Genomic DNA, 27,389 nt, shown 5'->3' on the forward strand with positions numbered 1-27,389 from the left:
GGACACTCCGTTCCCTTTAGGGCGGGCAACTGCCCCTACAAGGCGGAACAATCAGCAATTATCAGCGGCACGAGCATGCAGAAGGCAATGGAAATCACTGCAGCCGCGAGGAGTAGCCGCGCGATCTAAATCGTCTTGTCACGGTTCACACGGTTCCCATCGTCGAAGGTTCGAGTCCTACCTCCGGCGTGTGTTGTCCTCAGCGTAATTTAGTTTAAATTAGATTAAGAGGGGTGTAAGCTTAGGGAACGATGACCTCAGCAGTTTGGTCCCATAAGACCTTTCCACAAATACCAAACCACTGCATTAAAGACACGTAACGTGTATCCGCAGGACATGTGGCTTGTAACTGGAAAAGTCTCACGATGACGTCTCAACTGACCATAATAAAAACACTGAATGAACAATGAGAGAGCAACGTTCTACGAGTCGGGGCGGTGTCGCGGGGGGGGGGGGGGGGGGGGGGGGATGCCGGAAGTTAGAGTTAGAACGTTGTGGGGCAGCTAGAAAATCTAGAAATGGAAACGGTAAGGCTCAATGTAGATAGAGTAGATATAGGCAACAGTGAAGTGAAATGGAAAGAACACGATGATTTCTGTTCAGACAAGTATAGGGTAATATCAACACAGCGGAATATAAGATAACATGAGTAGGGTTCAGTATGAGTTGGAAGTAGGACAAAGGGTGAGTAACTGTCAACAGTTCAGTGATAGAGTTCTTCTCATCAAAATCGACAGCAAACCAACACCGACAATAATAATTCAGTTATACATGCCGATGTCGCAAGCAGAAAATGAAGAGATAGAGAGCTAAGGGGATACTAAACGGATAATTCAATACGTAACCGGAGCTGAAAGTCTAATACTCATGGGAGATTGGAATGCGGTTGCGTTGGAAGGAGTAGAAGAAAGGGTTGCGGGGGAATACGGGCTTGGTGCTAGGGATGAGAGGAGAAATACTAATTGAGCTCTGCATTAAATTTCATTAAATTTCAGATGGTAGCAGCAAACACTATGTTCAATATTCACAGATCACAATTCGATAATAATGAGGAATATACTTAAGTTTAAGAGACTAGTCAGGAAGAACCAATGAGCAAAGGAGTAGAATCGAAAGTACTAAGGAATAAGAGGTATGCTTGAAGTTCTCTGAGGCATAGATACTGCGACAAGGAATAGGTCATTAGGAAGTTCAATTGAAGGGGAACGGACGTTTATAAAACGGCTGTCACAGAAGGTGGATGGAAAAGTGTAGGTATGCGAGGTGTCGGGGTGGAGAAAAGTTTGTGCCTCTTTAATTCAGACGAATTTTGCATGAGAACGAGACATGCACTCGATCCCCTCCTTAACTACCAGCTAATTAATTATTCGCGCAACGGTAATGGAAGGAAATGATGGTGGATCCTGCTAGTTGGTAAAATAAGGAGTGCACACACAATAACTTAATAAAAATCGTAATCTACTCAAAAAAAGAGAACTTTATCATAATAAACAACAGAAAATAGGATTCTGCCTATATATACCAAATGATATGCGGATTAAATATTACAATGAGATTTATTATGTATCAGAACATAAATGCACATGATTGTCGACACACACAGTAGGTTAAAGGTTAGGGTATACTGAAATATTATGGGAATTAGAGTTGGCTTGAGAACAAGGTGCTCCCACTCTCTGTTATGCAATAGAATGACGATAATGACTGGAGGTCCTAATGAATCAAATATTAGTCTTCCGACTATATAGCAGTATTGCAATTAGTAGTGAGAGCTCAAATGGGATCACATGGAGAAACAAGCAAGGTGGACTTGTAGCAAAGCGAGCACGCGTGCTGCTGAGGGATTCAGTATAAAATTGATAAGGTCCTACAATGCCGGAGCCGCAAAATACTATACCGGTACTGAAATCTGCAGCACGTCGTCGGTAGGCAGCGTCCTGATGATGTAGGCGCCGACTTCTGCCGTGCAGCAACTCTGTGTCAACCCCTGGACGCGAAGGCTGTCTGAGAATTCTAAGTTCTTCCGAAAACGAGCGAACAAGTCGCAAGACCATCCGACTCCGAAGAAGATCAGACCCCGAATCCCCTGCCCGCGCAACGTAAGATGGAAGCCAACATTGCTCTACTCCCTACTCTCTTCGAAAAATTGCGAATCAGCATTCAGTTCTGATTCCAAAATTCCCCCACATTGTCTCAGAACATCATTCACGCCAATAGCGACAGTTCCCTCCATTTGAGCAGGGTTTTATGACATCAACTAGCCTCAGTTTAAGTTGACCAGTCGTGCCTCTGCTATTCAGCTGAGGGCACTGAACTTGCCGTTTGAACCGGCAACGAAAACAACCTGCCTGGACCACCGGCCATCCGGCACCAGACAGTTGCAGCCAGCAGGGCACAGTCCACAAGTATTCTCAGAATCAAGAGGCCAATGCAGTCAGTCGGTGCCAGGAACCATCGTTCCGGACGTGCCGGAACGGTAAACACATAAACTGTGGCGATACTCAGACGTCCTCACACTTCGTTTCGCCCTGCATACAATAGGCGAAACTCGATCGTTGTCAGTCGTTCCCCCAGGCGCTTAAGCCTATTGTACGATCCCCTCAGAATCAGGGAATTGGAGACCCCAACCAGAAACGCAGTGTGCCGTGTGCTCCGATGCTCGCCTCGCACAGGCCACCTAGGGAAGTAAAACAAGATGTTTAGGAATCAAGTGAAAAGTATTTTTTGAGCTCTCAGTACAAGTACTCTCATTACAATAACCTTATTCGGTCTGTTACTACCGTGCAATGACATAGAACATTAATAAAATTGATGAAAATGAGAGGAGACACGCAAAAGAGGGCATGGAACCTCTCAGGTACAAGGAAGATAACTGTGAAGAAACAATGGGTAGCGGAAGAAATACTTCAGTTGATCGACGAAAGAAGGAAGTACAAAAGTGTTCAGGGAAATTCAGATGTACAAAAATACAAGTCACTTACGAACGAAATAAATAGGAACATCTGGAAGATAAGATGAAACGGCTACATGAAAAAAATTGAAGAAATCTGCAAATAAATGAATGACTAAATGAAGGACTAACGCAGTGTACAGAGAATCAAGGATGGTAACACTAAGAGTGCTACGGGAATTCTACTGTTAAATGCAGAGGAGAGAGCAGACTGGTGGAAATAATGCATTGAAGACCTCTATGAGGGGGATGACGTGTCTGCTGACGTGACAGATGAAGAAAACAGATGAAAAAACGGGAGTCGGGAGGGATAGGAGGTCCCAGTACTGGAATCAGAACTTAAAAGTGCTTTGCAGGACTTAAAATCAAATAAGGTGAAGAAACAGATAACTTTCCACCAGAATATCTAAAGTCATTGGGAGAAGTGGCAAAAAACGGTTATTCACGTTGGTGTGTAGTGTGTGTGAGTCTGCCAGTATACCACCTGACTTCCGGAAAATCATCATCTGCATCATTCCCAAGACCTCAAGAGCCGACAAGTGCGAGCATTACCGCACATCTACTTAACAGCTCGTGCATCCAGGTTGCTGACAAGGATAATATTCAGAAGAATGGAAAAGAGAATTGAGGATCTGTTACATGACGATCAATTTAGCTTTAGGAAAGATAAAGGCACTGAAGAGGCAGTTCTGACATTGCAGTTGACAATAGGAGCAGGACTGAAGAAAAGTCAAGACACGTTGATAGGATGTTCGAAGTTCTGGGAAAAATATGGGTAATTTATCGGAAAAAGATTGGAGTACACAATATACAGGGTGGTCCATTGACCGTGACCGGGCCAAATATCTCACGAAATAAGCGTCAAACGAAAAAACTACAAAGTACGAAACTTGTCTAGCTTGAAGGGGGAAACCAGATGGCGCTATGGTTGGCCCGCTAGATGGCGCTGCCATAGGTCAAACGAGTATCAGCTGCGTTTTTTAAAATAGGAACCCCCATTTTTATTACATATTCGTGTAGTACGTAAAGAAATGTGAAAGTTTTAGTTGGACCACTTTTTTCGCTTTGTGATAGGTGGCGTTGTAATAGTCACAAACATATGGCTCACAATTTTAGACGACAGGTAGGTTTTTAAATTAAAATACAGAACGTAGGTACGTTTGAACATTTTATTTCGGTTGTTCCAATGTGATACATGTACCTTTGTGAACTTATCATTTCTGTGAACACATGCTGTTACAGCGTGGTTACCTGTAAATACCACATTAATGCAATAAATGCTCAAAATGATGTCCGTCAACCTCAATGCATTTGGCAATACGTGTAACGACATTCCTCTCAACAGCGAGTAGTTCGCCTTCCGTAATGTTTGCACATGCATTGACAATGCGCTGACGCATGTTGTTAGGCGTTGTCGGTGGATCACGATAGCAAATATCCTTCAACTTTGAACGTGCGGTCCATGGTATGGTGCTTCGACGACCAATCCACCTTTCATTAAATATTCTATTCAATACCGCTTCAACCGCACACGAGCTGTGTGCCGGACATCCATTATGTTGGAAGTACATCGCCATTCTGTCATGCAGTGAAACATCTTGTAGTAACATCGGTAGAACATTACGTAGGAAATCAGCATGCATTGCACCATTTAGATTGCCATCGATAAAATGTGGGCTAGTTATCCTTCCTCCCATAATGCCGCACCATACATTAAACCGCCAAGGTCGCTGATGTTCCACTTGTCGCAGCTATCGTGGATTTTCCGTTGCCCAATAGTGCATATTATGCTGGTTTACGTTACCGCTGTTGGTGAATGACGCTTCGTCGCTAAATAGAACGGGTGCAAAAAATCTGTCATCGTCCCGTAATTTATCTTGTGCGCAGTGGCAGAATTGTACACGACGTTCGAAGTCGTCACCATGCAATTTCTGGTGCACAGAAATATGGTACGGGTGCAATCGATGTTGATGTAGCATTCTCAGCACCGACGTTTTCCGGATTCCCGATTCTCGCGCAATTTGTCTGATGCTGATGCGCGGGTTAGCCGAGACAGCAGCTAAAACACTTACTTGGGCATCATCATTTGTTGCAGGTCGTGGTTGACGTTTCACATATGGCTGAACACTTCCTCTTTCCTTAAACAACGTAACTATCCGGAGAACGGTCCGGACACTTGGATAATGCCGTCCAGGATACCGAGCAGCATACATAGCACACCCCCGTTGGGCTTTTTGAGCACAATAGCCATACATCAACACGATAATTGGTAAATGGTCCATTCTAATACGGGTAATGTATCACGAAGCAAATACCGTCCCCACTGGCGGAATGTTACGTGATACCACGTACTTATACGTTTGTGACTATTACAGCGCCATCTATCACAAAGCGAAAAAAGTGGTCCAACTAAAACATTCATATTTCTTTACGTACTACACATATATGTTATAAAAATGGGGGCTCCTATTTAAAAAAAACGCAGTTGATATCCGTTTGACCTATGGCAGTGCCATCTAGCGGGCCAACGATGGTGCCATCTGGTTTCCCCCATCAAGCTAGACGATTTTCGTTCTTTGTAGTTTTTTCGTTTGATGCTTATTTCGTGAGATATTTGGCCCGGTCACTATCAATGGACCACCCTGTATACAAGAACCAAAATGGAACAATAAGAGTAGAAGATAATGAGGTACTCAGTTTAAAAAAGTGTAAGACAGGGATATAGGGTTTCGCCCTTACTGTTGAATCTACATATCGAAGAAGCAATGAGGGGAATAAAAGAAATGTTCAAGAGAGGGTTTAAAATTCAAGGCGAAACGATATCAATGTTAAGATTCGCTGATGATATTGCTATCCTCAGTCAAAGTTAAGAAGAACTACAGGATCTGATGAATTAAATGAGCAGTCTAATGAGAGTAAACCGAAATGAGAGTGAATCGAAGAAAGGCGAAAGCAATAAGAAGTAGCAGAAATGAGAATAGAGAGAAACTTAATATCAAAATTGGTGATCACGAAGTAGGTGAAGTTAAGTAAATCTGCTAACTAGGCAGCAAAATAACTCATGACAGACGAAGCAACTAGGTCATAAAAAGGAGAATAGCACTGGCAAAGATGGCATTCCTGGCCAAGAGAAGTCTACTATGATAAAACAGGTCTTAATTTCAGGAAGAAATTTCTAAGAATGTACGTTTGGAGCACAGCATTGTATGTAACTTGAGACATGAACTATGGAAAAACCAGAACTAAAAGAATGGCAGCATTTGAGATGTGGTGTTCTAGAAGAATGCTCAAAATTAGGCGGACTGATAAGGCCAGGAATGAGGAGATTCTCCGCAGAATTGTCGAGGAAAGGAAAATGTGGAAAACACTGACAAGAAGAAGGGACAGGATGATAAGACGCATATCAAGACATCACGGAATGACTTCTATGGTACTAGAGGGAGATATAGAGGTCAAAACTGTAGAGAAAGACAGAGATTGGAATACACCCATCAAATAATTGAGAAGGTAGGTTGCTAGTGCTACTCTGAGATGAAGAGATTGGCACTGGAGAGGAATTCGAGGCGGGTGTTGTTATACCAGTTAGAAAACTGATTACTGATAAAAAAAACTCCCCGACTATGAATTTATTTCATCTCTGGTTGCTTTCTCCCGTTCCTATCCTAAACCAAGGTTCCCCAACTCACTTTCAGACTTTTCATACTTATTTTCTCTTCAGGCCAGGCGGTTCTCAGACCTCAATCCCTATGTGTGACAAGAGGGACGGAATAAAATATTGACTGAAGGGTCATGCACTATGTCACGGCTTCCATTTTCGTCTTCCCCGTCCTACAAGGATTCGCTACAGCTGATTAAATTCCCTCTCCCACAAGTCTCTAGAACATCGGCAAAAACCCTATGAATGCTGGAAATTTGAAAATCAACTTCATTGTCTCTCTAATCTTTTAAACCCCCCAGTTTCTGCCATGCCTACATCAACATGATTTCCCCGCCCCCCCCCCCTTTTCCCTATTTCCTTCACCTACTCACTCTTCAAATACTATCATCCTATTACAAGCAAATTTCAACAGGCCACCCTTCCTAACTCATAACTACACACTGACCTTTATCCATACTAGCCCTCAGATCCTCCTTAGACCGAAATCTCCATACACCTCCCAGTTTCCTAATCATCATAAACCCTCCCCTTACCGATCAGGCACTTCCCAGCCCAACATCACCGCCCTCAATCCCAAAGACAGCGATCAATACATTTTTTCCATCCCTCCATCAGCCCTTTCCGCTCTTAAGGCACTTACTGAAAGGTGACCATGAAATTGGCCGAAGCAGCTCCCTCGACTGCATCACAGCACCAGCAATTACATCATCACCTCTGTGTGTTTATTTTATAGTAACCAAATTCTATTGTATTTTGTTCTAATTAATATATTCGTATTAACTGCACAAAACCTTGTGTTATTTATGTCATATATCAAACTAGTCTACTAAGAAATTCATCAGTGGAGTAGTACACTTTAGTAGCCAATAAATCCTTCACGCTCATCTTGAATTTAACTTTATTAGTAGTCAAGCTTTATACAGCTGCTAGTGTGTTGCTGAAAATATGTGTTAGTGAATAATGAGTATGGATTAAAATGAATAGCTTTATTTCGTTAAGAAGATAATTCGTAATTCTAGCATGCATTCCATAAACTGAGCTTTTGGTTTGAAAAAGGGATCATGTATTATTACAAGTTGCATTACGGACTTAATACCTGAATACTGGGAAGCAGTGGTTAGTATCCGCAGTTCCTTGAACAGACCTCTGTAGGACGTCTTTGAGTTCACAACCTAACTAATTCCTATTACACGCTTTTGCACACAGAAAATGTGGTTCGGTTAAATGAGTTGCCCAAAAAGTGGTCCTGTATGGCATTATGGAACAAAAAGCAAGCGAAGTATGTAAGATATTTGTTTTCTATTACCTATGTCTGACAACAGCCGCATTACAAATAAAGATTTATTCAGGTGCTTCAACCGCTCTGTGAGTTTATCCTGTCAACTGAATGTTATATCAAGTTGAAAACCCCGGATTTTTACACTATCAGCCTCTTCTTACTAACTGTTATCACGTTCTATATAAGAGTATATACATTTGGAGGCAACCTTTCAACTTCTAAATTGAATACACTGTGTCTTTTCAAAGTTTTGGTCAAACGTCGTTTGGTATCCGTATCGTTACAGAAGATGAGACCTGTTGCTAGCAGTACGAGCCAGAAACCGAGTGACAGTCAATAGTGCAATGTTCATTATCTTTCCCGCCTCTCAAGAAAAAGTCGGTTGACATAATATAAGGTTAAGCCAATGTTGATTCCATTTTTCGACAGAAGATGCTTGATCCATCACGAAGCTCTACACGAGAGAAACGGGGAAGACGATGTACACCATGCTATTGACTGTCGCTTGTTCTCTGAATGGTATTGCTGGAACTAGGTCTCATCTCCTGTAACAAATGGGATATCCAAAAACGTATGACTCCAGTGCTTCGAGCAATTTCACAAGAAGCGTTTGCTGACAGTTTATAGCATCTTTATAAGCGATATAAGAGCTGTTTTGTAGCTAATGGTGATTATTTTGGAGGCTAGTAAAGATATTTTGTTTATAATTCTGATTTATTTATTTTATGAGACCATTCACCGAACTTTTCAGACGCACCTTGCATTAATGCCAATTACAATTTCACTAACCAATTTTTCTACAAGTGTACTCGATTTGTTATATATTTCAATTTTGTGCCATTTGCAAACGAAACATACGGTACTTGGCATCTGGTGATGTTACTGATGGAAGATTATTAACTTAAACAAGAAAAATTAACGTCCCTAAGTGGGACAAATGTGATTAGTTCTCATTTCGATGATTACCAATAGCTTAATGGAGGATTCTTTCCCACTGGCACTCGATGGTTCGAGTTGTAGACATACGGTTTGAATCATTATGTTGCATTTCCTGTTATACCATAGCATTCTAATTTATTAAAAAACGTTTTGTGATTTACTGTCAAAAATCACTGACACACGAAAGACTGTACAAGTAGCCTGTACTACATTCTCTAATGAAATAACTATATCCTCAGTGTACAAGTACATCTATTACCATTTCTAAAATTATGAGAATGCTGACAAAAGTGAAACTGGATGTTAGTTTCACAGTATTTGTTTATCTTCTTTTTTATACAGAGACTTAACTCCAGTATATTGTAGCCAATTGGTAAATATCCCAGTAACAAAACAAAGATGTCTCGTGCCTGAAATCCGAGGCTATTTTCGGTTTACTGGAGACTGATGCAAGTCTCAGAGTTCACCACTTTCCTCCGGTCTGGGGACGAGTGGAGGGCCTGAACAGGAGGATTTGTCTGTTCTATGACGAGCTTGGATGGAATTTTCTGTGGTTGCAGGTTCGAATCCTGCCTCGGGCATGGATGCATGTGATGTCCTTAGATTAGTTAAGTTTAAGTAGTTCTAAGTCCAGGGGACTGATGACCTCATATGTTAAGTCCCATAGTGCTGAGCCATTTGAATTTGGAATATTCCTTAACCTGCAGTGCATGATGGCTACGTATAGACTCGTTATAATTGTCTCATTCATGAACTAAATACTATACACTACTCGGATAGCAAAGTACATGCGGAATGCACATTTGTCATTAGGATAAACATAGTTCAAAGACCTTCCGAGGAAAATCCACTATCTGTGAAACTATTTATTAAAATGGATGAATACCATCTTTTCCCTACAGCTTTACCCGCATATGCAATCGACAAATATATTGAAAACACGTCTTCTCACCCTCTGTGTCCACCTCTTCCTCTCTCTGAATGACCACCTCATCCCTCCATCTCTGTCAGTATATATCCTCCTCTTCAGTCTCTGTCTCTTTATCTCCTCCTCCATCTTTCTTTGTTCGTTTTCTCCACTCCCTCCCTCTGATGACGTTCTCCTCCCCCTCTGCATTTCGATCTCTACCTCCTCCTCTTTCTTTTCTACTTGACCACTACCCCACTACATCTTTCAACTGCCTAGCACATCTCCTCTCCTCCCCACTCTCTGTCCATTTAATTTCTCCCCCCCCCCCCCCCTTGTTCTGTTCATCCCCTCTATACATCTTACACTGTCCAAAGCCATGCTCATTGGCACTTGTAGCCCTGCAATACAGTTCAGTAAAGCAGGCCTATATTATTCCCATAATAGACCTGTCACACTAGGGAGACTACATGTCAGAAGCTTGGAACACATTTACTTGCCTCTGAATATAGGTCACCATGCAAAGCAGGTCGCCAAAACAAGCCATTACCACTCCAACACAACATGACTGTCATGCAGGGCAGTCTACATGTTGAGGCCCAAAAAACCCTTTCCTCTGATATGGAGGCTGTCCTGCAAAGCAGGTTCATTCAACAGGCCGATACTATTCCCATACAAAACGCCTCTCATGCAGGACAGCCTATACACCAGGGGCTCAAAGAAAAACACATTATTGTGCGAATCTCTGCTCCTATTGGAGCTAGGAGGTTATAAACCACACAGTGCTGATACTCGTCAGGTCTGCTGTTTCTGTGCCACATTTGAATTAAGTCAATCCAAGGGTTTGGGAGGAGATCTTGGACATACACACATATAGTCTGATTTATACATAAATCTAAATGGTACTTGTGGTGTCACCGCCAGACACCACACTTGCTAGGTGGTAGCTTAAATCGGCCACGGTCCATTTAGTACATGTCGGACCCGCGTGTCGCCACTGTGTGATCGCAGACCTAGCGCCACCACAAGGCAGGTCTGGAGATACGGACTAGCACTCGCCCCAGTTGTACGGACGACATTGCTAGCGACGAAGCCTTCCTCTCATTTGCCGAGAGACAGTTAGAATAGCCATGTGCTAAGTCCATGGCTACGACCTAGCAAGGCGCCATTAGCCTTACCTGGTTTGAGAGTTATCGTATAAATGTCTCAAGAAGAACGTTGTAAACCAACAAAGAATAAAGTTAAGTATATTCCAAAGCTACGTATTTTCTTTATAGCAGTCATAACGTATCCTGTTCCAGACTTGACGCCAGTCGGCGTGTGTGTACGCGTGCCTTTCGGCTCCCTTCTCAGTGTGGCGTAACTAGCTTGTTACGCCACAACAGTACTTATTAATCGCCAATATACAGTCTTATCCCCTGAATATATGTCTATCCAACAAAGCAGTCACCTTCACATAATATTAGTAACTGAGGTTCGGTTTAAACTCAAAACAGGGAAATTTTCGACAATACCTGGTACTTTGTTCCAGAGAGGAATGCTCTGAACAAAGTGGATTTTTACAGCCACAGTCAGAGTAATTGTGTCTGTGAAGGTTCAAAACCAGTCTGAGGACAAACTAAGAGTTAGTAGACTTAGATTACTGAACAGACATTTCTATCTCACAAACAAATCACGTGTATTGTCAAAAGATAAATAAAGTGAGGCAGAATGAATGTCACTGCAAAATTTTTAGGTAGCGGAATGACTTGACACGAGTAGAGGCCCTTACTAGTATGGCGTAGACGGGGACGTAACGGACGGGACTCTCCGCAGTTTAACGTGGAATTCGAATCGCATATCGTTTCTTGTTATTCCTCATGTAACTGAGAAGTGAAGCTAGACTGAAAAATCCGTGGTCCAACTGAGATTCGACCCCGATTCGCAGGCACGTCCTTTACCGCTAGAACACCAGGCCCGACATCTATAAAAATATTTCATCTATAGATTTTGATGAGTGTGTTAACGAATATCAAAATTTATGACGTATATGGCCGGATCTTTTGATCGCATTGACTTAGAAGCTTAAAGTTTTTACACTGTCAAGAAAACATAGAACTCAGCAATATGACATAAATTTCAACTTGATACGTCAACCCATTCCTGAGGAATAGGGGTCTTAACAGTCAGCTAGTCAGACTTTAAACAAAGTGATCCTGTAGGGTTTTCGTTTTTGCAGAGTGACGTACGAAGCTCTAAATAGAACACGTTGCAGCTAATGATGTACGAGTGTTCGTGTTGACAAATAGCCTCAATGTGCCTGGAGCCGCTATGCTTTCATAACTACTCTAATAAGTGGACAAAAAAAATGATTTCTGGTGCGGGTCGGGTGATACATAGGGCAGTTACGTTCTCTTTTATCATTTGAACCATCGGTTGGCTCAGCAACAAGAATACAGAACGTTAATACGAGGGTTGTGAGTCCGAGTCGCTATGTGCACTATTTGATCAAATCAAAAGTATCCGGACACTTGGCTGAAAACGACTTACAAGTTCGTGGTTACCTCCATCGGTAATGCCTGAATTCAATATGGTGCTTGCCTACCCTTAGCCTTGACGACAGCTTCCACTTTCGCTGGCATACGTTCAGTCAGGTCTGGAAGGTTTCTTGGGGAATGGTTGCCCGTTCTTCACGGAGTGCTGTATTGAGGAGAGGTATCGATGTCGGTCGGTGAGGCCTGGCACGAAGCCGGCGTTCCAATACATCCCAAAAGTGTTCTATAGGATTCAGGTCAGGACTCTGTGCAGGCCACTCCATTACAGGGATGTCACTGTCATGTAACCACTCCGCCACAGGCCGTGCATTATGAACACGTGCTCGATCTTGTTGAAAGATGCAATCGCCATCCCCGAATTGCTCTTCAACTGTGGGAAGCAAAAAGGTGCTTAAAACATCTATGTAGGCCTGTGCTGTGAAAGTGCCACGCAAAACAACAAGGGTTGCAAGCCCCCTCCATGAAAAACATGACCATGAATTTTACTGTTGGCCCTACACACGCTGGCAGATGACGTTCACCGGGCGTTCGCCAAACTCACACCCAGCCATCGGATCGCCACATTGTGTATCGCGATTCGTCACTCCGCACAACGTTTTTCCACTGTTCAGTCGTCCAATGTTTACGCTCCTTACACCAAGCAGTGCTTAGTTTGGCATTTACCGGCGTGATGTGTGGCTTATGAGCAGCCACTCTACCATTAAATCCAAGTTTTATCACCACCCGCCTAACTGTCTAGTACTTGCAGTGGATCCTGATGTAGTTTGGAATTCCTGTGTGATGATCTGGATAGATGTCTGCCTGTTACACATTACGACTCTCTTCAACTGTCGGCGGTCTCTGTCAGTCAACAGATGAGGTCAGCCTGTACGCTTTTGTGCTGTACGTGCCTCTTCAAGTTTCTACTTCACTATCACATCGGAAACAATGGTCCTAGGGATGTTTAAGAGTGTGGAATCTCGCGTACAGACACATGACACAAGTGACACCCAATCATCTGACCACGTTCGAAGTCTGTGAGTTCCGCGGAGTGCCCTATTCTGCTCTTTCACGATATCTATTGACTACTGACGTCACTGATATGAGGTACCTGTCAGTAGGTGGCAGCACAATGCACCTAATATGAAAAACGTATGTTTTTGGGGGTGTCCGGATACTTTTTATCACAAAGTGTAGAAATCATTTTTTGTTTTCAGTTTTTAAGTTACTTATACTACAAATAAGACGAGGTAATGCTCAATATGTTGTATTTATTGATATTATACTATGAGTATGAAATCAGGAAGTAAATAAAAATTTGCGACTGTAAATTAATTTCCGGGATGGAATCAAAGGGTGTACCCTTGAACTCCGTTTATAAAATTAGATTCTTTTGTTATTTTACAGTTGATGATTTACACATAAAAAACAGGGAACTTACTATCACTTGGGGCTGCTCGAAGGTCAAAGTTCCACAAACGGAAGTCCTTTACGGTTACAATTCTTCCTTGAATAATTATTTGCAGTGTCCTCGAGAACACTGTTGGTACAATCCTTTCTTAGAAATTATTTGCAATCCCAAATTTTCTTGCCTTTCCTTTTTAGGCCTTTTGTGAACAAATTAATAAACACAATATACTGAACACTATCACGGTTATTTGCAGTGTAAGTATCGTAAAAATAGAAAATATAGAAAAACACAAAAATTTCCCCGCCATGATTGAACCCCACACTCTTATTACAGCACTGTACTATTTCTATTAAAAAACTGTCCTCGTCATGATTGAACCACGACACTCATTTTAAAGCTCTGTACTCTTTCTATTGCGCCAACCGCTACGTTGAGACAACGCTACTATAAATGTCTAATATCTCACCCGACCAGCTCCAAGATTGCTTTCTTTGTAGATGGTTTGCCATCTGTAACTCGTAAATTCTGTCATTTTTTATCTGACCAAGTCCTGTAAAACCATAAATTTGGAAGAAATCAGTAATGAAGAGTAGGCACGTCCCCTTGTAAGTGCCTCACAGCTTTTTAGAACACATTCCCGTGCACAGGTCAGCTTTACTGGGTGCAGTGTTTCCTAGGTTCTTCAAAGTGAGCACTTAGCCGCTTTCCAGTTGCACCAAGCTTCTGTACAATACACAGAACGTTCTCTTCCACAAGGGATCATTAGCCATGGAGGTATTTTAGTCAGGGTGGCCGAGGAAACATGTTTCTTTCGTTCCTCTTTAATCAATTACTGATAGGTACTGCGTTGGCACACGCCTTCCGGATAACACCCCACTGATTGAACCTTCACAGTTAGTTGACAGTTTCCCACAGTTTTATAAACAATAATAATGTAGGCCGAAACAATGAATCAAAATTTGAACCATCATCGGGATTCGAATCTACGTCTCCTGCTTACTAACAAGGGAAACTCCCTGTAGCACCTCCCTCAGATATAATGGTAAGTGGACACAAGGATAGCCCGTAAAAACTGAATGCAGATCCAACATGAAAACAGGAATAAGGTGTACTGCACTGTGAAAAAAAGAAAAACAGTCAGTGAAAGGTTCAAGGTGTAGAAGAGTAATTTAGAGGAGACGCTGAGGCACGTGGCGTCGTGGTAAAGTGGTTTCGGGGTTGGACTGATAAGTGGGCGACACGTGTTCAAACCTCCCTCGTGCCAACTATTTTTCCCGCTTTTCGCTTTATTAAAATTTGTGTCTATATGGTGGTGTAACGTCCGTTTGCAACAGCGAGGTATAAGGTATGGACTTATATTGACCGTTGATTCTGCGGAACTACTCTATTAGCAGTCGAAAGGATGTGGCCTTTGAACGGTAACCGCAAACGTTTGATGACAAGGCAACAACTCAGCCGAATCCTCCACCGGAAACAAGGCGTTAGTGACAGCACGTGCGTCATATGATAGGAATCCCTTATCGACGCACCTAATCTGTAAGACTGGTTAGTGAGTGAGGTATACCACCTTGCTTGTTGTAGTTGAATGTGAATTTGATCACTCCCAAGAAAATGATGAAAACACGATAGTATGTCACATAATTTGCAGCAAATGAACGCAACAGTTTCACAATTACATAGTTCCTCTGTGCTCTGTTAAAACATATGTTTTCAACGTTTTTAAAGTTGCGTTCCGTTTTGTAAAGCTTGACTCTTGAATTCCTTTGTTGTGGCGTAATTCACACGCGTTCATTTGTTGCTTTCATTTCTATGAGACGTCTTTGTGGTATCTCGCCTGCTCGCACTATTAATCACATTTACTTGGGACGGTAACGTATTCTTATCACATATTTTATATTCTAAAACCAATGTATAGTATGACAACTGCTAACACTACAGAAAAGGAACAAACATTTCAGTAACCGGGCGGACAGTCCATAATGTTGTGAAAAAAAAGTAAAGTAAATGGCACGAAGAAGTTTTGCACGCAGCTCGCTCGCGTGGCAGTCCAACACTGTGACGACGCACCCACGACGCCGGTGCTGATGCAGGCTGATCTTCATTGCACTTCTTTTTCTTGGACCGTTCTGTGTTTCTATGTTGCTTATTGTTTCACAGTCCATTACATCATCTTCCTGTTTTCATGCTTGGTCTGTGTTCAGTTTTTACAGGCTATCCACTGGGCCATCTTACCACGAAATCTGAAGGGGATGCGATGGGGAGTTTCCCTTGTAAGTTATATGAAAGGCCGTTAGCTCTTCTAAATTTGAATCTGTATCACCGAGGCTCTCCAGTATTTGGATAGCACCCTAGCAGTGAGCTAAATGGTGTTAATCCTGCCTGTACTGAAGAAATTGCAAAAAGGTGGGATTTGAGGAGATGGGACATGGATAAACTGAAAGAACCAGAGGTTGTAGAGACCTTCAGGGAGAGCATTAGGGAACAATTGACAAGAATGGGGGAAAGAGACACAGTAGAAGAAGAATGGGTAGCTTTGAGGGATGAAGTAGTGAAGGCAGTAGAGGATCAAGTAGGTAAAAAAACGAGAGCTAGTAGAAATCCTTGGGTAACAGAAGAAATATTGAATTTAATTGATGAAAGGAGAAAATATAAAAATGTAGTAAATGAAGCAAGAAACAAGGAATACAGACGTCTCAAAAATGAGATCGACAGGAAGACCTAAGTCGAAACAAGGCCCCGGGAGTAGACAACATTCCATTAGAACTACTGACAGCCTTGGGAGAGCCAGTCCTAACAAATCTCTACCATCTGGTGATCAAAATGTATGAGACAGACGAAATACCCTCAGACTTCAAGAATAATATAATAATTCCAATCCCGAAGAAAGCAGGTGTTGACAGATGTGAAAATTACCGAACTATCAGTTTAATAAGCCACGGCTGCAAAATACTAACGCGAATTCTTTACAGACCAATGGAAAAACTGGTAGAAGCCGACCTCGCGGAAAATCAGTTTGGATTCCGTAGAAATGTTGGAACACGTGAAGCAATACTGACCCTACGGCTTATCTTAGAAGCTAGATTAAGAAAAGGCAAACCTACGTTTCTAGCATTTGTATACTTAGAGAAAGTTTTTGACATAGTTGACTGGAATACTCTCTTTGAAATTCTGAAGGTGGCAGGGGTAAAATACAGGGAGTTAAAGGCAATGTTATTCAATCTGTATATTGAGCAAGCAGTAAAGGAAACAAAAGAAAAATTCGAAGTAGGTATTAAAATCCATGGAGAAGAAATAAAAACTTTAAGGTTCGCCGATGACATTGTAATTCTGTCAGAGACAGTAAAGGACTTGGAAGAGCAGTTTAAGGGAGTGGACAGTGTCTTGAAAGGAGGATATAAGATGAACATCAACAAAAGCAAAACGAGGATAATGGAATGTAGTCGAATTAATTCAGGTGATGCTGAGAGAATTAGATTAGGAAATGAGACACTTAAAGTAGTAAAGGAGTTTTGCTATTTGGGGAGCAAAATAACTGATGATGGTCGAAGTAGAGAGGGTGTGAAATGTAGACTGGCAATGGCAAGGAAAGTGTTTCTGAAGAAGAGGAATTTGTTATCGTCGAGTATAGATTTAAGTGTCAGGAAGTCGTTTCTGTAAGTATTTGTATGGAGTGTAGCCATGTATGGAAGTGAAACATGGACGATAAATAGTTTGGACAAGAAGAGAATAGAAGCTTTCGAAATGTGGTGCTACAGAAGAATGCTGAAGATTAGATGGGTAGATCACATAACTAATGAGGAGGTACTAAATGGAATTGGGGAGAAGAGGAGTTTGTGGCACAACTTGACTAGAAGAAAGGATCGGTTGGTAGGACATGTTCTGAGGCATCAAGGGATCACCAATTTAGTATTGGAGGGCATCGTGGAGGGTAAAAATCGTAGAGGGAGACTAAGAGATGAATACACTAAGCAGGTTCAGAAGGATGTAGGCTGCAGTACGTACTGGGAGATGAAGCAGCTTGCACAGGATAGAGTAGCATGGAGAGCTGCCTCAGACCAGACTCATGACTGAAGACCACAACAACAACAACTGCCTGTACATCAGGCGCAGATAATACAAGAACGGCGCAGTCGAATGTAGCTTGCCTCCCCTTTGAATGCGAATGCAACATTTCTATTTCTGAAACAGAGTATAAACAGCTAACTAAATGGACAGTTTTATTCGCTAACCGATTGTTAGCATTCTTCTGTCAGCTTTTCAGTTTGTTTCATCAGTGAAGGTAGACATTTCTCTTTGCGGTCTGCAAAATGACTTTCTCAGTAGAAGAAATAATTAAAATTGTTGAAGCATATATGAGATCGATTAAGGAAACTCGTGGAATTTTGGAGGTCATCTATCCGGACAGATGACTACCAGGAAAGAGAGCAATACAGAATCCGTATAAAAATTGGCGCACTTATACGGGGTGTTCAAAAAGTCTCTCCGCAGTGCCGTATGATTGTTAGTCGCATGCCGTATTGCGCAGTGAATAAACCGAAATGAAACTCAGTGAAATACAAGTTATTAATTTATTGAATATTCATTTTTACTTACGAATTTTCACATTAAATGTTGAAAGTTAGATTAAATGGTTCTGAGCACTATGGGACTTAACTGCTGAGGTCATCAGTCCCCTAGAACTTAGAACTACTTAAACCTAACTAACCTAAGGACATCACACACATCCATGCCCGAGGCAGGATTCGAACTTGCGACCGTAGCGTCGCGTGGTTCCAGACAGAAGCGCCTAGAACCGCTCGGCCACAACGGGCGGCAATTCCACACACAATACAGAAATCTAAAGGCGATACCAGCCGTGAAATTGTTGCCGTCGATATCCGAACTTTATGCCGGGTGTACCTGAGTATGTTTAGACGTGCACAGATGTTGCAGGGGGTCACTTTCAGTATCTTCTATACATTTTTTCACTGTATTTTTAATGGTACGTCGATTTCAGTTCTTCATTTCTGTAATTTTACTGCATTTCCTTTGTACTTACATGGGCTACTTTTATCTGCATCACCCAGTATTTATCACATGCAGTTAATGTCCGTAAGTCATACTGAGTTTCACCTTTATCTACGATAATGGTGTAGGCTGAAGCAATGAATCAAAACTTTTTATCAGCAATCGGATTCGAAACCAGATTCCTGCTTCATGAGGCAGATGCATTACCCATTACGCCACAGTGGCACGGCAGCTCGTACAGCTAGTACGTATCCCTCCTCACTCTAATGTAGTTCAGGCAGCGGTGGTAGCTGCACTATTAAAGCGGCGTAAGTGCTAGCGCGTTTTCCTTAGTAAAGATGAAACTGAGTTAGAATTCCAGTGCTGATGAAAGTTTTAATTCATTGCCTCGGCCTACATCGGTCACGGAGGTAAAGGTTAGACTCAATATGTCTCAGAAACCTCCACTGTACGTGATAAATAATATTATAAGCTTTACTGACCATGTACACTACTGGCCATTAAAATTTCTACAGCACGAAAATGACGTGCTGTAGACGCGAAATTTAACCGCCAGGAAAAAGATGCTGTGATACGCAATTGATTGGCTTTTCAGAGCATTCACACAAGGTTGGCGCCGGTGGCGACACCTACAACGTGGTGACATGAAAGTTTCCAACCGATTTCACATACACAAACAGCAGTTGAGCGGCGCTGCCTGGTGAAACGTTGTTGTGATGCCTCGTGGAAGGAGGAGACATGCGTACCATCACGTTTCCGACTTTGATAAAGGTCGGATTGTAGCCTATGGCGATTGCGGTTCATCGTATCGCGACATTACTGCTCGCTTTGGTCGAGATCCAACGACTGTTAGCGGAATATGGAATCGGTGGGTTCAGGAGGCTAATACGGAACGCCGTGCTGGATCCCAACGGCCTCGTATCACTAGCAGTCGAGATGACAGGCATCTTATCTGCATGGCTGTAACGAATCGTGGAGCCACGTCTCGATCCCTGAGTCAAGAGATGGGGACGTTTACAAGACAACAACCATCTGCACGAACTGTTCGACGACGTTTGCAGTAGCATGGACTATCAGCTCGGAGACCATGGCTGCGGTTACCCTTGCCGGTGCATCACAGACAGGAGCGCCTGCGATGGTGTACTCAACGACCAACCTGGGTGCACGAATGGCAAAACGTCATTTTTTCGGATGAATCCAGGTTCTGTTTACAGCATCATGATGGTCGCATCCATGTTTGGCGACATCGCGGTGGACGCACATTGGAAGCGTGTATTCGTCATCGCAATACTGGCGTATCACCCGGCGTGATGGTATGGGGTGCCACTGGTTACACGTCTCGGTCACCTCTTGTTCGCATTGACGGCACTTTGAACAGTGGACGTTACATTTCAGGTGTGTTACGACCCGTGGTTCTCCCCTTCGTTCGATCCCTGTGAAACCCTGCATTTCAGCAGGATAATGCACGACCGCACGTTGCAGGTCCTGTACGGGCCTTTCTGGATATAGAAAATGTTCGACTGCTGCCCTGGCCAGCACATTCTCCAGATCTCTCACCAATTGAAAACGTCTGTTCAATGGTGGCCGAGCAACTGTCTCGTCACAATACGCCAGTCGCTACTGTTGATGAACTGTGGTATCGTGTTGAAGCTGCATGGGCAGCCGTACGTGTACACACCATCCAAGCTCTGTTTTTTAGTCAATGCCCAGGCGTATCAAGGCCGTCATTACGGCCAGAGGTGGTTGTTCTGGGTACTGATTTCTTAGGATCTATGCACCCAAATTGCGTGAAAATGTAATCACATGTGGGTTCTAGTATAATATATTTGTCCAATGAATACCCGTTTATCATCTGCATTGCTTCTTGGTGTAACAATTTTAATGGCCAGTAGTGTATGTTGTGGCCAGTGGATAGGACTTTAAGGACACATGGAGCGATTTTGAATGCACCTTGTTGCTTGCGTGTTTGGCGGCAGAACTGCTGTCAGTGGGGCGGCGTCAGACGGTGCTGGTGGTGGTGTTGTTGCAGCGCGAGGCGGGCGGCGGCGGCGCGTGGCGCGGCGTGGCGCGCTGCCTGCTGGCGCGAGGGGACCTGCTGGTGCTGGAGGACCTGGCGGAGCGCGGCTTCCGCATGGCGGACCGGCGCCGCGGCCTGGACGCCGCGCACTGCGGCGCCGCTCTGCGCCAGCTTGCGCGCCTGCACGGGCTCGCGCTGGCCATGAAGCGCCGCCGCCCCCAGCGCTTCCGGCAGCGCGTCGCCGGCGCCCTCGCGGAGACCTTCTTCGTCGCCGACAACAGCGCCTGGTACCGCGAGTACTACCGCTCCGCCGCCGACAATGCCGTTGCCATGGTACGCCAGCGAGGCTCCCTCTACAGATAGGCTCGACGGGCAAAATATTATTCACCCCCTTCAAAGAACACACTGGTCGCTTTGGGAAACTGTAGACGGTACACACCTGCGATCCTTCACCGCTCACGCAAGTCAAGACAGGGAGGTGGCTGTATCTGCCAGATGGTCGTGCTAAATCAGCGCAGTAACCTTTGTTGATATGGAGATGTGTGACAGTGGAAGACACTATCACCCCTTGACAACACTACGAATCAAGTTGCTAGATTTCTTGGTGTATCAACCCGGACATCCCTACATGTCTACGAATCATTGATGCTAATCGGTAGATCGAGATCTTGCACCTTGCGATTAGCACATTTCCGGCAAGCTGAAAGGACATTTGGTTGGCAGTGGGGGGGGGGGGGGGGGAGTTTTTCCAACGATGAAAACGTTTAGACATCGGTTCTAGCACTGCTCCATAACCGAGGAGCAGATTTCAATCGTCGAGGAACTGAACGATTGGTGAAACTTTCCAGAATTCGAATCGAGAACAGCTGCCAACATGAGTAAGGTAGAATTAAATAACCTCGGAGTAGTGAAGCAAAAGTCACATAATAAAATCAAGTCTTCTGGTCCAGATTGGATACCAATTAGGTTCCTTTCGGGGTATGCTGAAGCATTAGCTCTGTACTTAACAATCACATACAACCGTTCGCTCGACTAAAGATCCGTACCCAAAGATTGGAAAGTTGCACGAGTCACACCAATATTCAAGGAAGGTAGTAGGAGTAATCCACTAAATGACAGGCCCCTATTGTTAACGTCGATAAGAAGGAGGATTTTAGAACATATATTGTGTTCGAACGTTATGAATTACCTTGAAGGAAACGGTCTATTGACACACAGTCAACATGGGATTGGAAAACATCGTTCGCCGGCTCTTCAGTTAGGAACCGTGCGATTGCTACGGTCGCAGGTTCGAATCCTGCCTCGGGCATGGATGTGTGTCATGTCCTTAGGTTAGTTAGGTTTAAGTAGCTCTAAGTTCTAGGGGACTGATGACCTAAGATGTTAAGTCCCATAGTGCTCAAAGCCATTTGAACCATTTTGAAAACATCGTTCCGGTGAAACACAACTAGCTCTTTATTCACATGAAGTGCTCAGTGCTATTGGCAAGGGATTTCAGATTGATTCCGTATTCCTGGATTTCCGGAAGGCTTTTGACACTGTGCCACACAAGCGGCTCGTAGTGAAACTGCTTGCTTATGGAATATCATCTCAGTTATGTGACTGGATTTGCGATTTCCTGTCAGAGAGGTCACAGTTCGTAGTAATTGACGGAAAGCCATCGAGTGAAACAGAAGTGATTTCAGGCGTTCCTCAAGGTAGTGTTATAGACCCTTTGCTGTTCCTTATCTATTTAAACGATTTGGGAGACAATCTGAGCAGCCATCTGAGGTTGTTTGCAGATGACGCTGTCGTTTATCGACTAATAAAGTCATCAGAAGATCAAAACAGACTCCAAAACGATATAGAAAAAATATATGAGTGGTGCGAAAAGTGGCAGTTGACCCTAAATAAAGAAAAGTATGAGGTGATCTACATGAGTGCGAAAAGGAAGTCGTTAAACTTCGGTTACACGATAAATCAGTCTAATCTAAAGGCCGTAAATTCAACTATATACCTAGGTATTGCAATTACGAACAACTTAAATTGGAAAGAGCACATAGAAAATGTTGTGGGGAAGGCTAACCAAAGGCTGCGTTTTATTGGCAGGACACTTAGAAAATGTAACAGACCTACTAAGGAGATTGCCTACACTACGCTTGTCCGTCGTCTTTTAGAATACTGCTGCGCGGTGTGGGATCCTTACCAGGTAGGACTGACGGAGAACATTGAAAAAGTTCAAAGGAAGGCAGCACGTTTTGTATTATCGCGAAATATAGGAGAGAGTGTTACAGAAATGATACAGGATTTGAGATGGAAATCATTATGAGAAAGGCGTTTCTCATTGCGACGGAATCTTCCCACGAAATTCCAATCACCAACTTTCTCCTCCGAATGCGAAAATATTTTGTTGACACCGACCTACATAGGGCGGAACGATCACCAAGATAAAATAAGGGAAATCAGAGCTCGTACGGAAAAATACAGGTGTTCATTCTTTCCGCGCGCTATATGAGATTGGAATAATAGAGAATTGTGAAGGTGGCTCGATGAACCCTCTGCGAAGCATTTAAATGTGATTTACAGAGTATCCATGTAGATTTAGATGTAGACTGCTGTGTGCGCAGACTTGGCGACCACGTAGAAAAATCCGCATCACTTTTTAATGTAGTGTAGTATTCAATAAAAGTTACTTGGAGAGCCACAATAATGTGTAACTTACTCTGTGAAATCCACTCCTATTAGACATTGTTATCTTCGAAGGGAAGAAAGAAAACAATTACTTCTCACTTTGCATATTATTCTAATGCTTTGACTGTTCTCAGTCAATTTTGGAGAAACTATTTGGTTAATGTACGTCTTTTATTTTTAGAAGTAATATTGTACCATCTTAGCTTCTTAGTTAACTGGCTATCTTTTCATAACTGTTAACGATCATTGTGAAACGACAGTATTTGTCGAGCACTGGCAGTTGACTTGTAGATGCGACATTGAAAACGTATGATAACCTGTAGCTTACCATTCTCTACTACACAGTACTGCTAGTGAAATGTAACTAAAAGTACAACATATTTGTTGAGTTAGTGTTCGTCCTGATGTCTGTTCTAGTTAATAAGTAAATGAGAGCTGAACGGCGTTCTGCGCCGGTTCAGTATAGCCTCAAATTTTGCATGACAAAAAAACGAATTACCGCCGATCGCCGAAGAGTTAGTATTGACCATCGAGTTACTTTAATCGTCCGTGAACACAAACTCCAAATACAACGTGTATCATAATGAACAGGATGGATACGAGTCAAAATACACCATAACAGAAGCAACCTCGTTCCAGCACATCTGGGTACGTAAATGAGCCACTTGCAAAATAATTGTGAATATGTGGTTAAGAGACCTCATCGACTTCTGTACAAAAGATTGCCCTAGTTAACACAACTGTGTTTGAAATGTCAACTTTTCTATTAATTTACCACCTAACGGGGATTTGCGAACAGTCTTTGGGTACTGCTGTATGGCTTTGGTTCAACAAAACTGATGTGCAGCACATAAACCTATAGGTTTGTATCAAAGATCTTGAGGATTTGTCGCCATATAAAATTCCAAAAACGCACAACAACCCCATACAAACATATCTGTACATAAAGAGAGATTGGGACATGAACATCACAACACGCAAAGTAATTCTTTTAGCTAGGGTCACTGAATTCAGCTTCTGATTTAGGTATTAGTGGACTCCTGAATTTATTGTGCGGCAGAAGATAATATTCTACGCACTGAGCCATCCGAAGACGTTCCGTGGCCAAGAACTAAGTTTTAATCTGTCACATTCTCCGGATTCTCCTCCGATAACAGTGCAACATATTTTCTATACTATTTGTTCGTCTATATATTCTAAACGCGAATATGTGAAAATTATCATTTGTGTGGTTTGACATAACATCCCGAAGTCCATATTCTCGGAGTTACTCCCATTTAGCAGAGTTTAATGTCAGAGATAGTTCATTTGGGCTCGTTGGAAATAAGTAATAATACAAAACAGTTCTCTGTTAATGTTTTCAAAAGATCCAACAGATTTCACAAGGGTATATCTTCTATATGCGCGCACACACAAATATGCTACGCTTTTCACAATTTCGGTTAGAGGCAAAGTTTTCAATGACCTTTCACATTTATTCAATGTCCCCTCCACCGGGCGCACAACAAACATAGACGCGATCGTCGAACTCGTCTCAAGTTCTGATAGCCTGTTTTAGAGCTACTGATGTTACGACCCGAGCCGGTGTCGCTTTCTTATCAGGAGGTCGAGTCGAGAACAAGGGTGAATGATCCTGCAGAGCGTCTGGAGATAATGAAACATCATTCAATTACCAGCCATGTATTGGCGAGTGTTCTGCAGTCACTGCGTCTTCTTCATGGCGCTACCTAGCAACGACAGTGCTGAGTCTGGATTGTATGAAAGCGCGAGGTGGCACGATAGTGCGCAGCGAGGAACTTGCTGAGAACGTGTCCTGGCGTTGCCTATGGTCAGTACTACCACCCCGTCGCAGGAGGAAGCGGGAGCCGTGCGTCCCTGCAGTCTGCGCTCTCGATGAATGAAGTTGCACTTAGACAAATATCTGCATGCCGATGTCGTCGCCTATCGATGTGGCGTGCAGGCACAAGACACAGCAACAACACCAATAACAGCCCGAGTAGTGGTACCAGCATATATCACCGAAGCCCCAAAGAAACTGGTATAGTCATGGTTCAAATGGTTCAAATGGCTCTGAGCACTATGGGACTTAACTTCTATGGTCATCAGTCCCCTAGAACTTAGAACTACTTAAACCTAACTAACCTAAGGACAGCACACAACACCCAGTCATCACGAGGCAGAGAAAATCCCTGACCCCGCCGGGAATCGAACCCGGGAACCCGGGCGTGGGAAGCGAGAACGCTACCGCACAGTCATGCGTAATCAAATACAGAGATATGTAAACAGGCAGAATACGGCGCTGAGGTCGCCAACGTCCATATAAGACAACCAGTGTCTGGCGCAGTTGTTAGATCGCTTACTGCTGCTACAATGGCAGGTTATCAAGACTTAAGTGAGTCTGAATGTGGTGTTATAGTCGGCACACGAACGATGGAACACAGCATCTCCGAGGTAGCGATGAAGTGGCGATTTCCCCGTACGACCATTTCACGAGTGTACCGTGAATATCAGGAATCCGGTAAAACATCAAATCTCCAACATCGCTGCGGCCGGTAAAAGATCCTGCAAGAACGGGGCCAACGACGACTGAAGAGAATCGTCCAATACGACGGAAGTGCAACCCTTCCGCAAACTGCTGCAGATTTCAACAAGTGTCAGCGTGCGAACCTTTCAACGAAACATCATAGATATCACATAGTGATCATTTTCAGTGCTGTGGTGTACAAATTAAACACAGACACTGGTATCAAGTTATCAATAACCAAAACTGAGAAGCTTCTCAGTTTTGGTTATTGATAACTTGATACCAGTGTCTGAGTTTAATTTGTACATCACAGCACTGAAGATGATCACTAAGTGATCGAAAATCGATTCTGCTATCAATAAAACGTCAATATTACGCCGAATGTTTTATGATTGCTGCAAAGCTATTATTTATGTGACCACTTTTATGCCTCAAGATGGGTTAGTTTGTCTCTACGTAGCTTTTTCTTAGTGTTGATTCCGTGAACTGAGAATATGCTTTGAAAGAGAGATAAATTACCTGAAGGCAAATTTCATCTGGGAATAAATATACTGAGAATCAGTAATTTGTATATACGCTGACCTGAACAGCCTTTTGAAAGATGTTGCACAGTTCACGTTTTCCGACCCGCAAAATTTTTTCTTTGCTTGATGAGTTACCCAAAAATATGATATCGTACGACACACTGCAATGACAACAGTATCTAAACCACTCGTTACAGTGCGTGAAAAATTAACTCTAACTCTTTGCAGTAAAAGAGTCTGACGCAGTGCCGACAATACATAGTTCTAGAAGCAGAGGCAACTTCTAGCATGCGGCGAATCACTCAGATAAGATCATCACCTTCTGAGATCTGTATCACTGATTCAAGAGGTAGTAACAGCTGTAATCGCGTGACCTTCGCTCATGACATTTTAGAAAGCGTGGCATTCTCATCAAAACGGCACTGTAACGTTTCCTCACTCATGATTCGTCGTTAGCTCAACGAAACAGTTGAAAGCCAGTTATTACACTCGTAGATAAATAATTTCATTTGGAGTAATTGTTTAGAACTTGAAGCACCAATTACTTGCAACTGAGTACCCCACGTGCAAACGCGGCTATGTGACCAAAAACCAAAAATTTAATTAGAGCCCGTTTTGCACTAGCTTTCTAAGTGTAAGAACAGAAAGAAAGCCGGTAGTCCGCCTGCCGTCTCGCCGCGCAGTCCATTGCAGCTGAAGGCGCACTCAGAGAACACTGCCAAGACGCAGCCATCACGAGTGAACGTCATGCACGCTGCGTTAGCTCTGTGGTCTTTCTCACATGATTTTACAGAAAATATTCACAAGAAAACGACTTTTACGTTTCATGTATCTTTATAGGTCAGCTTCATGGTAAAGCGCCCATTATCTAACTAATTGTCGTACTAACCGTGATTTTCGAATTTAAGTAAGACGCTGCGAGAAATTCGGAAAAGTTTGCAATGGAGAATATAGGTCACTATTATTTTGCGTTTGATGCGTATTACACCA

At 43.0% G+C, this 27,389-nt stretch overlaps 1 protein-coding gene across 1 annotated transcript in view; it reads left to right on the forward strand.

Annotated features, from left to right (window-relative positions):
• The window catches only part of LOC124795517, a 325,898-nt gene that overhangs the window by 182,144 nt on the left and 116,365 nt on the right, over positions 1 to 27,389 (forward strand). The window contains exon 3 of the mRNA XM_047259581.1: positions 20,694 to 21,014. Coding sequence (XP_047115537.1) covers positions 20,694 to 21,014 — 321 coding nt within the window. The remainder of the gene's footprint in view (positions 1 to 20,693; positions 21,015 to 27,389) is intronic.

The sequence above is a fragment of the Schistocerca piceifrons genome, chromosome 4 (assembly GCF_021461385.2).
Source record: "Schistocerca piceifrons isolate TAMUIC-IGC-003096 chromosome 4, iqSchPice1.1, whole genome shotgun sequence".
NCBI classification, from domain to species: Eukaryota; Metazoa; Arthropoda; class Insecta; order Orthoptera; family Acrididae; genus Schistocerca; species Schistocerca piceifrons.